Source organism: Eublepharis macularius, chromosome 12 (assembly GCF_028583425.1).
Source record: "Eublepharis macularius isolate TG4126 chromosome 12, MPM_Emac_v1.0, whole genome shotgun sequence".
NCBI lineage: Eukaryota > Metazoa > Chordata > Lepidosauria > Squamata > Eublepharidae > Eublepharis > Eublepharis macularius.
This window is the reverse complement of record NC_072801.1, coordinates 15,986,535-16,002,481: the sequence shown is the minus strand read 5'-3', so window position 1 is coordinate 16,002,481 and position 15,947 is coordinate 15,986,535. Positions and strand designations below refer to the sequence as shown.

The 15,947-nt window shown below is 46.7% G+C and overlaps 1 protein-coding gene across 2 annotated transcripts; it reads right to left on the bottom strand.

Annotated features, from left to right (window-relative positions):
- Positions 1 to 409: 409 nt before the first annotated feature.
- AMDHD2 (amidohydrolase domain containing 2) lies at positions 410 to 15,652 on the bottom strand. Of its 2 annotated transcripts, none has more exons than XM_054992727.1 (12): positions 15,606 to 15,652; positions 12,916 to 13,059; positions 9,308 to 9,444; positions 8,693 to 8,832; positions 7,988 to 8,042; positions 6,587 to 6,799; positions 6,317 to 6,405; positions 5,007 to 5,151; positions 4,160 to 4,267; positions 3,183 to 3,251; positions 1,533 to 1,634; positions 410 to 1,400 (listed from the first exon to the last, which is right to left on the bottom strand). In XM_054992727.1, the coding sequence occupies exons 2-12, from the start codon at positions 12,999 to 13,001 to the stop codon at positions 1,312 to 1,314; spliced, it is 1,233 nt and encodes a 410-aa protein (XP_054848702.1). In that variant the 5' UTR covers positions 13,002 to 13,059; positions 15,606 to 15,652; the 3' UTR covers positions 410 to 1,311. The 2 variants fall into 2 exon arrangements, with proteins under 2 accessions (XP_054848702.1, XP_054848701.1); XM_054992726.1 differs by having other exon boundaries at positions 15,480 to 15,638.
- Between the last annotated feature and the right edge of the window lie 295 nt (positions 15,653 to 15,947).

Genomic DNA, 15,947 nt, shown 5'->3' with positions numbered 1-15,947 from the left:
CGGTTTAGTGTAAGGTTTGGACTGTACATTTTTATTCCACCCTTCTTTCAAGATGTTCAGAGGGGCTTCCATGCTTCTTCCCTCCTGTTTATCCTTCCAACAGACCTGTGGCTGAAAGATGGTGAGTGGCAAAAGGTCAGCAGGTGTCATGATAGCGTGAGGATTTGAATCTCAGCCCCCCAAGCTTCTCAACCCAGCACTCCTACCACTACATATACAATAAAAAGAGGATCTGATGTGGATTCTTAACAGGAACTTCCAACAGCCCAAGGCAAGAGGCGTTTAAGAAAAAAAAACAGTATACAACGTAATACCAGTTGAACTAGAGAATGTAGTCTCTTGTAGAATTCCACATTCAGAGAACCTCACCTTTTTCTTTCATTCAAGTTTCTAGTCCTTAATGCTGCAGATCATAGGTATAGGTAAGAGGCTTTGAAAATGGGTGTTGAAACTCAGCAGAACACCCAATGATCAGAGAAACAGAGTAGCAGCACACGCCCAGCTCCCAGATCAGAAGGAACAGAATATATTATGCAAAATAAGCAGCAATACAGATTGGTGTAATGTATTCAAATTACAGATTTTTTTTTTTTTTTACACAGAACCTGATACATGGTTTTCTTTCTGCCCATTTCACGGAACAGCACTGCAAGTGCAGCGGAAGGCACAAGGAAGGAGCAGGGAGGTGTGGTGGTGATCCTTTGGCATCACAGCTTGGTGATGAATCCTCCAAAGGATAAGGAAGCGTTAGAGACAGCCAAAGGGGGAAGAACAACAGCAATTTTAAGGCCAAAAAACAGCACCTGGCAGAGTCCTACCACCATAGAGTTAGACCTGCTGACAGCAACGGCTTAGGAGGCCTTTAACTGTTGACGAAGTGCCAAATCTTGTTAACAAGAGAGGGAGGGCAGTGAGGGCAAAAAACGTCCAGGCTTCCTGTGGTTGGCAGGCTTCCTCATTCCGTTGCTCCATCTGCAAAGCTGGCCTGGGTCTCTGTCCTTCCACAATAAATAGGACAGGATTTGTTTCGCTTGATGGAAGTCCCCCAAAACCAGCACTGGGGGGATTAGCAGAGCAGGAAACTACCCCAGCCCACTAGAACCGGGGTAAGGAAATCAGAGTTCTCCGAAACATAAAGTTGTTGCAGGCCAGACATCAGGATTGTCCTGGTGACTCAGTTCATTCTTAGTTCCTCCCAGAGAGGAGAGAAAGAGGAACAGCCTTTGGCCCGGAGTTGCCACCCATCAGCTGGAGTTAACCTTCTGCCGCTGATTTAAAGAACAGCGTATTCTCCTCCCAGCTCCGGTCTCCTCAGAGAATGAAGGCATTGTGTCTCCAGACCTGCTGACCAGCAATGTAGGTAGCTCTGATGTGCAGACTGTCATCCAGCAGCAAGAAATCTGGAGCAGAAGCAGGAAATGATGTAACTGGTATAGGAAGTGGGAGTCACCACCAGGCTCTTACCAGCACAGCTGCCATTAAACACTTCCGGTTTAGGAGTGCTGCCCTCCCATTCCCCACTGCATAAATACCTGCATCGGTGTCATAATCCAAGGTGCCCTTCTGGTCTTCAATCCCCAACAGCTGAGCAGGATGGAGAGAAGCAGCCTCCAGAGCCGTCTCCACAGAGCACCCTGCCGAGAAAGGATACCGTGTGTTGCTGATCAGTGGGGGACAGATAGCTCACCTTTTCTTTATGCAGAAAGGCTTAACCCTCCCCACCCCCACCCTCCCCCCGCACAAACTGTATACCTAGGAGCTAAACTAAGCCCTAAAATTTGGCTCATTATTGTATCCCTTCAAACTGCAAAGGGGGGGGGGGGCTGCTCACATAATGGAACTAGGGTTGCCAACTCCGGGCTGGGAAATTCCTGGAGAGTTGGGAATGACAGAGCCTGGGAATGGCAGAGTTCAACAGAGATGTGATGCCATGGAATTCACCCACCAAAGCTACCATTTTCTCCATAAGAACTGATCTTTATTGTCTGGAAATCAGTTGTAACTCTGGGAGGAGGTTGGCAATCCTAGACGGAATACTCCTGCTTTCCCACAGGTATATAAATAAAATAAATGATTGCTTGCTTGCAATCAGCTGATGGGGAAAGGGCCATAATAGTTTAACAATGTTTACAACCTGAGTTTAATGATCAAATTAACACCCTAGGCTCATGCTGAAAGAATGTCCCATTTTGGGGTGAATTAATTCTATGAAAGATGGCTGATCTTTTTTTTTTTTAAATGTATCAGAACTCTCAATCTCAAGATGGAACACGCCCAAATGTATTCTGTGGTATGCAGTAACTGATGATATGTAATTGTATTGCGAAATGGATTTGCTTGCAAAAAAGCTTGTTGTTAGCTGTTCAATAAATACTGTTTTTAAAGCAAGGAAGGAGGGCAACACCTAGAAGGCACAAACTGGATGCCAGAAGAGAAGGTGGAGGCTTTAACTCTAACAAGGGGAAAAACCAGGCACTTCCTTCTTACCTGTAGCTTTCTTTTTTAAAAAAAATTTTTTTTATTGGATTAGAATATATAATCATTCAATACAAACATTCCCCCTTTGTAAATATCTACTTCTAACCCCCTCCCTTTCCTCCCCCCTTTTGTTTGACTTCCAACAGTTTTCCAACCCACTGTCTATCTTATTACTTACTTACTTATTACCTCATATAATCTATTAAACATACACTTAAACTCTCTTCTAAGCTTGTTATTTTTTTTATAACACAGAATTACCTTTAACCCCTCCTTTACTAAATCCTATATTCTAAATAACACATTGCTAGCATATATTAATAATCTTTATATTATTAGTATAACATTTTATCCATTTTCTATTCCCTTACTTAATCTCTTTACTCTCCCCCATATAAGTTAATCAATTTAACTTATATTCTATTTATTTCTTTAAACATTTCTTATTCTCAATCAATTTTAATTATATAAAATGTCTGTTATACTAAAAACTTAACTACAAAATACCTAGCTAGCATGCTCAGATATATTCATAATATATTCATGATAATGCATCTGTTATTTAATACTATGAATAATAAAACAGAATTTTCATCTTAACCCTAATAATAGCTTAGAATTTAATAGTTAAATCCCCCTTTCCCAGTAAAGCTGCTTCTCTCTTCTTTTATAGAGTCTCAGTAATTCTCGAACTGCCACTTTACCTGTAGCTTCCTTGAAGTGCCGGACACAGGCATCCATCCGTGCAGTGCTTCCACTCAGTATTTTGGTCCCTGGGGAAGAGGGGAATGGAGAGAGAACTCAATAGTTAGATAGAATGTGGGGGCTTGCGGGGGAGGCGAGATAAATCCTGACATCACCAAGAACCTGGGAGCTTCCACAGCCTTTGGGGTTTTATGTATTAGTGTCATGGTGCAGGAAGACAGTTTCCTGGGCTATCTGGGAAGGCCAGACATTGGAGAGTTTAGAAGATCGAGATCAGCATTGTGAGGCTCAAGCTGGGCTCCAAAAGCTAGCAGCTGCGGCCCCTCTGCCTCCAGACCTGGAAAAAGGATAGCCAAGAGCCTTGGATCTGCTTCCTCCTCCTGTGGGGTATTGAATGACAGTGTTGCATACCTTGGTGGGGAGGCAGCGGTGGATTAATGGTTCAGAACCACAGCTGCAGCCTCTGCTCATGGCCAGTTGTCTAAGAGCTACTGCAAGGTTGGTTCCTTCCCTCCCAGCAAGAAGAGATCAGCCTTGGCCCCAACCAGATGGAGTTAACCCCTCGCCCATGCCATCCAGGCACTGTGAAACCAACCTCCTTCCTCCGTTTCCCTTTTCCGTTCCCATTCACTCATCATATAACGGATACAGAGTCAGATTAGGATCTGGGAGACCCAGGTTCAAATCCCACGTAGCCACGGAAGCTTGCCGAGTGACCTTGGGCCAGTCACAGACTTAGCCTCTCTCTGCTCAGAAGGTCGTTGAGAGGATAAAATGAAGGAGACAGCAGTGTAGTAAGTGGCTTTGGGGAGCAAGATGAGGTATGAAGTTGGAATCCGACATCCGTTTACATACAGTGCTGGTCACCAGTACTGTGTACTGAATTTTAACGGACGCAAGAGACTTTTGTCCTCTCTGAAAAGTGGGGTGAAAATAAAATTGTAAGTCATATTTATACACATACAGGGGTGCTCACCTGCAATGTAGGAGTTCAGACCGTCCATTTCAACCACCTGCTGGCCCAGCGTATGTCTGCCTGGAGCAAGTCCCATCCCAGCAATGGCATCCGTCACCAAGACCAGCCCTAAAGGAGATCCGGTTGGCTCAGGTTAACTACACTCTGGCCATACCAAGGAGTTCTCTCTCCCCCTTCCCCTGCCTCCTGAACCCCAGGCCAGCCACAGACCCCTTTTTCAAAGAGAAATACCCCCTACCTCATCTCAAGAGACCTCTGTTTGTCAGAGAGCAAAGGATTCTGGGATATTCTAACATGCTGCCTCAGCAGAAATAACAGGGAGCGAATTCTAATACTTTAGAGCCTCAGTATGGCGAACTTGGGACATGTTCTCAATTACCCTACCTTACAGGGCTGTTGTACCCTGAGCTTCTCAAAAGCATGATAAAATGTGGCAGATTGAACAGACTGATCTGGAGTGCCCAAGCTAGCCCGATCTTCTCGGAGGATAAGCAGGGTTGGCCCTGGTTAGCACTTGGATGCGAAACCACCAAGGAAGGTCCAGGGCTGCCATGCAGAGGGCAGGCAATGGCAAGCTACCTCCGCCTCTTGCCCGGAACGCCCTATGGGATTGCCATAAGTCTGCTGTGACTTGATGGCACTTTCCACCGAACCGGGGCATTTTTATACCTCCTCTCTGAAGTCCCGTTCAAGGAGGTTTACAAGCAAAAACAAGGCCACAAAATCTTTGTACGTTATCAATATAAGAACAACAATAACAAAAATGTCTTGTGAGCCACCTCAAGCAAATCTCTGGAGAGCTGACATGTTTGCTGAATAAATCAATCCCCTGCCAATGCTGACACACCTTTGGGGTTGGCCCGATGCGCAATCCGCAGAGCGGCCGGGTTTGTATGGATCCCATCCGATATCATGCTGTAAAACACCTGCCGACCCGGGGGAATCTGGTCACTTGTGAGGAGCCCCACAATCCCAGGATCTCGGTGGTGGAACTGTGTAAAGAAAAAAAAGTGTGGAATACAACAGTATTTTCATTCGTTCAAAACATTTCTGTGCTGTCTTTCCACCTAAATAGGGTCCCCAAGGCAGTAAACATCAAAACATTAAAACATTTCAACATTAAAATATACATTTAAAATAATGTATATATTAATTAATTTGATAAAAACAGTTTCAGGTGGGAAGCCATGTTGGTCTGTAGTAGAAGAGAAAGATTCGTGTCCAGTAGCAACTTAAAGACCAACTAGATTTCCAGGGGATGAGTTTTCGAGCGTCAGAGCTCCCTTCGTCAGATACCAGGAGTGGAAAAAGGAAGGGGTCCTTATAATCCAGACACAGGGTGGGAGAGATATTGTAAAGCTAGCTACAATACTTGCTGCAGTTAACTTAGTAGAGCCTGACTGCAAAGTGCAGAAAATAATCCTGTGTCTTGGTTCAACCCTGGGGGAGCCATTATTCCAGATTTGCAAATCAATTTCAGCAATCTCGCTTTGTAATTTTCCTTTGAAGTTTTACTGCTTGAGAACTGCTACTCTGAGGTCAGCAATGGAATGTCCTGGTAGACTAAAATGCTCTGCCACAGTTTTTTGAATGTTATTTTTTAGATCAGATTTATGTCCGTTTATTCTTTTGCTAGGGAACTGACCTGTTTGTCCAATACAGAGAGTTAAAGTGGACACTTAGTGGCATATATAACGTTGGAAGATGAACGAGAGAACGAACCTGAGATGGTATAGCTGGTGTTGTTAGGTTCAATGATTGTGTTGCACAACACCAAAACCACAGAGACGACCAGTAAGTTAGTGGGGGCATATAAATAAATATAAATGTGGCAATTGGAAAATTGCGCAGATTCTGCACTAACCAACTAATCCTGCATTAAGATGCATATTGCATCCCAAATCAAACTCATCCCTCGCAGCTTCCTTGTTTTGCATGATGTATTCCGGTTCTGATAACCAGAAGAAAAGCCAAGGAGCTGGCTTATTCAAAGGCCCGGAGGCACCACCTCTCCAGCAACAGCGCTGCCTTCTGAGAAATCGACAAGGATTCCTCCATGTGATTTCCAACTTGTCTTTAAACCATATCGACATTTTAAAAAAAATGGTTAGTGGAAATTCTCAAAACGCAGGCTACATTGGGCTTGAGACGACTTACAGGTAGCATGGCATTGAAGAGGTGAGTGATGAAGGTTGCCCCTTGCTGAACTGCTTCTTCCGCCTGAGATAAGTTGGCCATGGAATGACCTAGGGACATAGAGGACTTACCTAGATGAAGATGTCAAATCTTTTGTGATCCCAGCAGCTAGCTGGCCCATCCTCCCCCCTCAGCCCTATTTGCATGTTTGACATTTCTGAAATGTTGCAAGAGATAAGAGTGACTCTCCTCAAGACCCCAAACCTCACCCCCTCTAAGCATGATCTTTACCTAGTGACACACGGATGCCCTGCTTAGTAAGTTCCTGGATCACTTCACTGCTCCCTTTGAGCTCGGGCGCCAGGGTGACGATGCGGACGCCCTCTAGGGACCCGTAAGTGGCAAGCAGATCCTGAAAGGCTTCCTTCTCGAAGGTACGGAGGCAGTGCTCCGGGTGAGCCCCTTTCTTCTCCTTGCTGATGAACGGACCCTCCAGGTGGATGCCTGCCCCAAAGTGGAGGAAAGGGATGCGTGAAGCCACCAACCTGATGAGAGGCACCACTGGGCCATCATGATCGTTCTCCCATTTAGCTTTGCAGGACATCCACCAGAGAAAGGTCTTCCCTTCCATCCGAGATTCGTTAAGTGCAGGTGCCGGGGCAGAACCTGGGACCATCTGCATGTAAAGCAGACAGCTCCGCCACTGAGCCACGGTCCTCCCTGTAGGAACACTACTGGATGACCCAAGATCAGGTTGCCCTCCGCAACCATTCCTCTGCTCTCCTCCAACCAAACCAACACCGCTGATTTATTCTGCAGGTCTCCGGGCTTTCCCCTTGTTTATATTTATTCCCTTCAAGTGTCCTCTCCCTCATTTTGACATTTTTAATGTAAAAAAAAAAGAGAGAGAGCTAGTTTTCAAATAGTTGCCAAGCCATTCCACTAGATGCATTCCAAGGTAGTAACCATATGAGAGGATTCTACTACGTGGTCCTGAGTGAAGCTGCAGCAAGTCCCGCAAGTCTAGGCCAGCATAGAATCATAGAGTTGGAAGGGGCCATACAGACCATCTAGTCCAACTCCCTGCCCAGTGCAAGATCAGCCTAAAGCATTCATCCAGCCCCTTCTTGAAAACTGTCAGTGAAGGGGAGCTCACCACCTCCCTAGGCAGCTGATTCCACTTTTGAACTACTCTGACTGTGAAAAAGTTCTTCCTAATATCCAGCCGGTACCTTTGTGCATGTAACTTAAGCCCATTGCTTTGGGTCCTACCCTCTGCTGCCAACTGGAACATCTCCTTGCCCTCCTCAAAATGACAGCCTTTCAAATACTTAAAGAGAGCAATCATGTCCCCCCTCAATCTCCTCTTCTCCAAACTAAACATTCCCAAGGCCCTCAGCCTTTCCTCGTAGGGCTCAGTCTCCAGACCCGATCATCCTCGTCGCTCTCCTCTGCACCCTCTCGATTTTGTCCACATCCTTTTTGAAGTGAGGCATATGGAGATGGAGCTGTCCTAGTATACATTACAATACATATGCAACCCCCACCCCATCACATTTTGGGCTTCTTTTGCCTGTAAGCTTCTGTTGGATATAGGTAACAAATCAGCATGGGAGAGGCATGCACACCATAGAGGTTAAAATCGTTTAAATTTAAAAAGACACATGAACAAGTAGTAAATTGGCTTCTTACCCAGGACACCAGCACCATGGAACCCTCCATTTTTTATGCTGATCTGGGGCAGAACCTTATAGAAGAGAAGATGCCAGCAATATCAAGGTTACTCACATCACTTATATTTTAAGCACACAGTGGCTTATGTTACTTAATATCCCCCCCGCCTGCTAGCTGATAGTTTAAAGGGACCTGCCCCTTGCAAGGCAGGAAAGGGCCCTTTAAACTGTCAAATGTCCCTTTCCCTGCTGCTGCTAAGCAGCTGGAAAGGGGCATTTAAATCCCACAAACCACAAACTTGTTTGTGAACTTTCCCCACTTCGTGCCAGTTCGTGGTTCCCGGTTTGTGAAAACCCACGAACCTCATGGTTCAGTTTTTTTGTGGTTCGTGCCCATCTCTAGTGGTGTACCCATTACAATAGATAACTATCACCAGGGAGGCCCAAGTTCAAATCCTCAGTCAGCCATGAAAGTCACCAAGTGATAATCACACGCTCCCAGCCTAACCTATCTCACAGATTTTTGTGAGAGAAAATAGGGGAAAGGTCCCTGGGGGAGAAAAGTGGATAAAGTTGTGCTGGAGACATAGTTTAGCATAATTTCCAGTTTGCAGATGAGACACAGATGATGACAACAAACTGCACTGGCCTTCTAGGAAATTTACAGCCGAGGGGGAGATTTGAACTCGGGACGAAATTCACGACAATGTTAACGTCTCCTTACCTTGTGATATACAGATGAGGGGGAGCTCACCAAGGTGGGGCAGAAAGAGGTCACTCCATGGGACAGGATCTTCCCGCTGACCAGGGAAATTCCTGCTCCCACATTGTCTGTGGCCGTGGCGAAATCCACTCCAAAGCCTCCTAAAGGACGCAAGGAAAACAGAAGGAGGCGTTTCCTCCTATCAGACACTCTCTTGAGGGCCAAAACCCAACACACAGCTGAGACAGGAAGGCAGCTCTCCCCCTTTCTAGGGCTTAAGACCTAGCAAGGTATCATATTTGGAAGTGGGAATATCCACCACCCGTACACGTAAACTCTGCTTAGTAGGGGACCCAAAGCAGCTTACAACATCCTGCTGCCCTTCTCCATTTCATCCCCAAAATAACAACCACCACCCTGCGAGGTAGGTTACTCTGAGAAAGAGGGCCTGGCCCAAGGTTACCCAGTGAGCCTGCATGGCAGAACTCAGGCACTCTAACCACCACATCACCCCTATTAAGTGTCCAGTTTACACGAGCAGAAAAATTCCGCAGACAATACAACACCTGAATCCTTTACACCACCAGACTCTGCCCTCTCCCTCCGCCCCCAACCAGAGTGGATCCAGCCGCTCACCATTGATTTGCACATCGATGAAGCCGGGCGCAACGATGCTCCCCTTGCAGTCCAGTTGGACATCTGCCAGCCTTTTCTCGTCAAAGAAGAGCTTCTCTGGGTTGAGGATCGTCCCTTCCCTCACCCACAGGTCCTCTCTGAAAACAGAAGCCGCTGTCATGCAAAGCTCAGCCAGCCTCAGGAAGAAAAAGCAGACCGGACAGCCCTCATGCGGAGCTTGGTCAACGGACAAGGGGTGGCAAATTTCACCGCAGCAGCATATGGTATGTGGTAGAGGGTAGGAACAATTAATAACCAGGTACAAAGGAAGTCAAGTCATGCATAAGCATTGCTCATTTCTTTACGAATAGCGCAGCGCAGGGCCTGATACGCTGCTGGGTCGCATTCTGGAGTCTGACAGCCATTTTGCCATTCGAATGTCGGCAGAACTCTGTCACTTAGGCTCAGGAGAGACCAGAGGAAGGACTCCTTCACACAGTGCTTAATTCTCTGTCACAGGAAGTAGTGAGCGCTTATGTAGCAACAATAGGGGATGAGGCAAACACACGAAGAATCAGTTCATCAACGGCTGTTTACTACGGTGGTTAAATGGAACTTCCACGTTCAGAGGCAGTATATCTCTGAGTATCATATGCAGGGGGTGGGATCAGCCAGAGAAGTGTGATGATTTCAAGGCTGTATGTGTCTTTAAATTCTTGGTGTGGTACAGATGAAGAGTGGGGGTGAAAGAGCGGGATGAGTGAGTGAGATGACTGATTGATGACAGAGTGTGGGCAGAGTGAATTGCAGTTTTTGGTTACTGAATGGAAGATTCATTCTGTTTTCTGGTTTTGACAGGCAAGCTGAGTGCAGCCTGAGGGTGTCAATGCATTTCTGAAAGAAATACTGATTCTGGTTGAGACAGGTAAACTGTGGGAGCACCTGAGAGAAAGTCTATGTACATTTGAGTGAGTGAGTGATCTATCTGAAGCAGGCAAACTGGGTGTGTGCTTGAGAGAGAAAGTTTATGTATATCTGTGTGACTGAGCCTATGCAAAGAAACTTTAAGAACTGAGAACTATCTTTGAAAGCATCAAGCTTAAGTAACAGTGTGAAACCGATACGCTTCTTGTAAAAATAAACGTTTGTTTTGGTTTTTTTGTTCATCCCAGATTATCTGTTATTCCTTTTTTTTTTTTTTATAAATTTTTTTATTTTTCATAACTACAAAACACTACACCAGACTATCACAAGGAAAGGGAAGAGGGAAGGGACAAAGGGGAGTGGAAAAAGAAAAAGGGGGGGGAATGAACTACAAACACTAAACACTACACTTCAATGTTTCCCTTCATACTGTCATAATACAAAAATAGCTCCATAGGATAATGATGGAGTGGTTAATCATACAGAGAATAAACATTTCAAATTCTGATTAAACTTTCCTCCCCCTTCTGGGTCCCGGACGCAATTCTCTCTGTGCAACTGCTGTTGCAATGCTCTCCTCTCCCCCCCCCCTCCGGCTCCTCCTTTTCTTCGTTCTTGGTGCAGCAGAATTCTGGGTTTTTATTCTCAAAATCCTTTAGTTGATCTTCTGATAATATCTTATAGGCCTGATCTTTATATCTGAACCATATTCCTTCCGGGAATAACCATTTGTACTTTATTCCATGGTCCCTCAGAAGAGCTGCAAACTTTTTATATTTAAAACGCCGTTTCCGGACTAGAAATGGAATGTCCTTCAAAATCTTGACTTTCAAACCCATAAAGTCCAAATCCGCATTGTATGAGTTATATAGGATGGTGTCCCGAATCTTTTTAGTTGAAAAGTCAATAATGATCTCACGAGGCAACTGTCGCTTTGTTGCATATTTTGAAGAAGCCCGATGGACCTCCAAAATGTCGCTTTTAACCTCTTCTTTAGTCGTCCTCGCGGGTGTCGCCAGTAGTTCCGAGACCAAATCCCACAGATCCTCATTTTCCTCCTCTTTCACGTTTTGGAGACGCAAAATTGTCTGCGTTCGTTCCACTTGTAGCCCGATCAGTTGGTTCTCCACCAACTTCAACTCCTTTTTTGTAGCCTTCACAAGTGACGCACTTTCCAGAGCAGACTTTTCTTCCCCCCCCGCTGCTACCTTAATGGTTTTCACCTCGCTTTCAATTAAGCCCACCCTTTGATCAGTTTCGTTCAGCTTGTCAACAAAGGGTTTTATAGCTTCCACCACCGCCCTGCGCACCAATTCTTCGAGCGACTCCCCTTTCTGCAAGGTGGCCGAGATTGACTTACCGAGAGCGGGACTTTGCTTCTTTGCTGCCATTTTGGGGGGGGGGGGCGCCAACAAAATTCTGGAACTCCACGAAGGGGAAGAGCGAGTCTTCTTCAGATCAACCTCTCCTTCACAAACGCTTGTAGAACAGAAGGGATTCGCTTGTTTACAGGCTTCCGCCTGTTTCTTTTACTTGCCGTTTCTCGTTGCCCGGCGGCACTCGAGGCGCCGCGCACATCTGCCGGCCTCCATAGGGACAAACGGGCAATTCCCTCCCCGCATTGATTTCGGGGAGTTCTTCCCGCCGCGTCCCGGACCCTGGCTCCCTCCCTGGGAGTCCTGGGGGCTAATCCTTGCAGATCAGCCGCCCGGTCAGGGTGCCCGGTCGTTTCCTCCCGGGCCAGCCGAGAGGAGCGTCCGGCATGGCTGAGAAAACGAAACCGACCTGATTATCTGTTATTCCTATATCCCATTCTTTTCCTCAGGGCCACATAGTCCCACAAAGGAGCCTGACACTTGGGCACATTATTAAAGGGGAAATTTAAATTAACTATTTTGGAATATAATTCCTGGTGGCAGCAATCTACTCAGAGGGTGTAAGAAGAGGGTTAAAGGCAAAATCTAACTGAAAAATAAAGAGGGTCGTAACAAGAAGCTTTGCCCTGTTTAGCCACTAGTGAAATGGGATGATAGACTAGATGGTCTAATCTCCTCTGATCCAGCAAAGCTGTCCTTGTGAATGTTTTTTGCATCGAATATTTGCATTGAGGGTTGGCATCGAATATTTATTTTATCACATTTGGATCCCACCTTGCCACCTACGTAGTTATCCTATTTCCCCCAACAACTATCTTGTGAGGTAAGCTAGGCTCGGAGATAGAGATTGGTCCGATGTTACCTAGCAACCACAGTAGCTGAGGAGGAATTTAAACTCAGATATTCTTGGCTGGATTCTAAAGATCTATCTACCGCACCGTACTGAATTCATAGGTTAACTAAATTGATCCAAAATGTTGACAAGCCCAACACAACTAACAAAGATGCAAAACACTGCGATCAAAACAGTCAGCTGCCAAAGCTAAAGTGACAATTTAAATATCAAAACAGCTAGCAGCAAATAAATCGTATAAAACCAAGACTATAACTCCAAAAGCAAGATACAACTCGAACCAATGCCCGATAAAAAGTATCTGACATGATGCCAAAACCCCAGCAGCAAAGAGGGAAAATGAATCTTACAAAGAAGCATATTCCAGAGGTATGGTGCCATGACTGAATATCTCTCTGCTCACCACACACAGCCTTTTGCTCGGCTGATGGACACAGAAACCTAGGGCAGACCCAGGTAAGGAAGAAAACCCTCACCTTTGCAGTTTGTGATTCTTCAAAATCCAGCAGTTGGTAAACTGGAAGACTGGAGCAGATGAGACAGATTTGTCAGATGGCATCATTAGGGCCTGAAGGCGACGGAGCAAAAACCGTGTGAAAGGAAACTGTCCGGGGGAGTCCCTGAACCATGGAGAGAGAAAGGAAGCATCTCAAGGGGGGAAAAAACTTTAGATAACACAATGACATAGTACCTGTTTTGAAGGGGAAACGTTTGAATTTCCTGCTCCAAATATCCCATGGCTTCCTCCCTGTTCTCCCCCTCAGATACCAGGTTAAGAATTTATTGTTCCAGGGAACTTATTGCCGCCTGGCTGTGGTAACATTGTGGTTTGGGTTTTGATGCTTCTTGTATTGTTGGACTGAGCTACTAATAACATAATAATAATATGATTTATATACTGCCCACTCAGTCCATAACTTCATGCCCACTCAGAGTGGTTTACAAAGTATGTTATTATTATCCCCACAACAACAATCACCCTGTGAGGTGGGCGGGGCTGAGAGAGCTCTGAGAGAGCTGTGACTGACCCAAGGTCATCCAGCTGGCTTCAAGCGGAGGGGTGGGGAATCAAACCTGGTTCTCCAGATTAGAGTCCTGCCACTCTTAACCACTACACCAAAGTGGCCCTCTAGAAATATGCTGCCTTATAATGGCTTGGGTCGCAATCTGAGTTCACCTGGCTTGGTATTGTCTAATTGGACAGGCAGCTGCTCTCCAGGCTCTAGGGAAAGATTTTTCCTGAAACTTGCTACCCACAATCCTTCACACGGAAATAGCAAGCACTGAACCTGTGGCCTTCGGCGTGCAAACTTGGACTTTATCATCAGGTTATCCTCTAATCGTGACTGTTGCCTGTGACATGTTCAACTTGCATTTTTTTTTTGCTACTTCAATGTTTTTATTAGTGTCTTATTGACTAGATCCACTCTGAAAAGGAAGATGAGGGAATATTTTAATAAATGGGCAAAAGTGCTAGTAGCCAGTGATTTTAGTTTGCAAAAGATCCTCAGTTTCTATTCCCCCCCCCTAAAAAAAACTTGTTTCTAGCCCTCATGGTTGTGGAGATATGCTTGGAATCAAATTGTTAAATCAGTCAAAAGACTGATAAAGAGCTAAAGAAGGTTTTTAGTAATGACATACATAACTCCAGATCAGGCCTGCCTAGCCTTTAACTAACAGATACATTCCTCAAAACCCTAACACTTCTCCCAGTGCAAAATGTGTTGATTTTTCCAAGCACAGAATTGCAAGCTGGTGTAGCATAGCAAGTAAGAGAACGAGCTGGGACCCAGGAGGCCCTTCATTCAAACCTCACCTGTGCCACAAAGTCACTAGGTAGCCTTAGGTTAGTCAATCTGCAGAAGCCTCAGCCATTTGTCTGCAATAATAAAACTGGTGCCCCTTACAAGGTGGTTTTAAGGATTACAAGATCATGTGTGTGATGCAACTTGCACTGGAAGCGAAGTAGCAGGGCTACATATTATTACTCAGGCTCTGTGCAGATATCTGGGGCCGTTGATTTAAAAAGCACACTCGAGCATGTGAAGAGTGCATTCATCCTGACTAGGGTTGCCAGCCTCCAGGTAGTGGCTGGAGATCTCCCGGAATTACAACTGGCCTCCAGGCCACAGGGATCAATTCACCTAGAGAAAATGGCTACTTTGGGTGTGTGTGTGTGGACTTTATGGAATTATGCCATGCCAATGTCCCTTCCCTCCCCAAACTCCACTTTCTCCAGGCTTCTCCAGGTTTCACCTCCCAAATCTCCAGGAATTTCCCAACTTGGAGCTGGCAACCCTAATCCTGACTGGTTTGAAATTCATAGAATCATAGGGTTGGAAGGGATCTCCAGGGTCATCTAGTCCAACCCTCTGCACAGTGAAGGAAATTCTCAACTGCCTCCCGCCCCATACCCACAGTGCTCCCTGCTCCATGCCTAGAAGATGGCAAAACACTGCAGGGATCCCTAGCCAAACTGGCGTGGGGAAAATGGCCTCCTGACCCCAAAGTGGCGATAGGCATTACCCTGGGCGTGTAAGAAGGGGCCACGAGAACTAAGCACGGGTGTAGCCCTTCCTGCCCTCCCTCTCATGATCTGCCCAGGTTCACAGAATTAATTATAGCCAGCTTCCTACACAACGGGGAGTACGGTTAGGGATTTGGGAGGCAGAGGCTACAAACTCCCAAGCAAACCAGCGGCTCTGGTTCTTCCCGTTTATGACCGCAGGAGGGGACAAAGTTCTACCTCGGTCTCTCCCTCCTTGCTACACGGGTCGAGGACAGCACATCGCCCTCTGTTCCGTGCCACTCCTCCCCACTTTCCAGGCAGGAATAAAGCTGCACCCACCCCGCTCCCTTCAGGGGCACGACGGGGGCTCAACCGATCGGAAGATGGGCCAAGAACAGGGCGCCCGATGGTTTGTGGCTTCGGGTTGGGCTTCCTGCAAAGGGCTTGGTTTCTCGTTCTACTGTATTCCAGCCTGCCACCTGCACAGCGGCTGCCGGGCAGAGGGAGCCCCGCCTCTACCTTTAGGAATACCTGTGGAGATGGCATGGGCAGCTCCCCCTTGGTAAGGATCCTGCCCCCCAGGAAAAGGGGGCGATGCCGGCTTCTTTGCGCCGCCGGGCAAAGAAGATCTCCCCCGGGCGGCAGGTCCAGCCTTACCCCGCTTGCAGCCGCAGCTTCGCCCAACGTCCGCTAGCGGCTCTGCCAGCCCGGGCGGTCACATGACGAGATGGCCCTCAGCTGACCGGGAAGGAAGTGCCCTCGGGGCACGTGACTGGCGCTGCGGAGGCCCCATGATGAGAAGGGAGGGAGAAAGGAAGCCGGGCGGGCAGGTGGCAGCCATCTTGAGAAGGTCGTGGCTGTGGGGGCGGGGCCGAAGGTTTGGTACCGCCAGAGTCAGCCTGGCAGGCAGAAGCTCGACAGGGCCAGCTGTCTTTTGGCACGAAGGCGTAAGGTTGCCTCCTTTTTAATAGCTGGCAGATAGATCAAGATGGGTAGCCG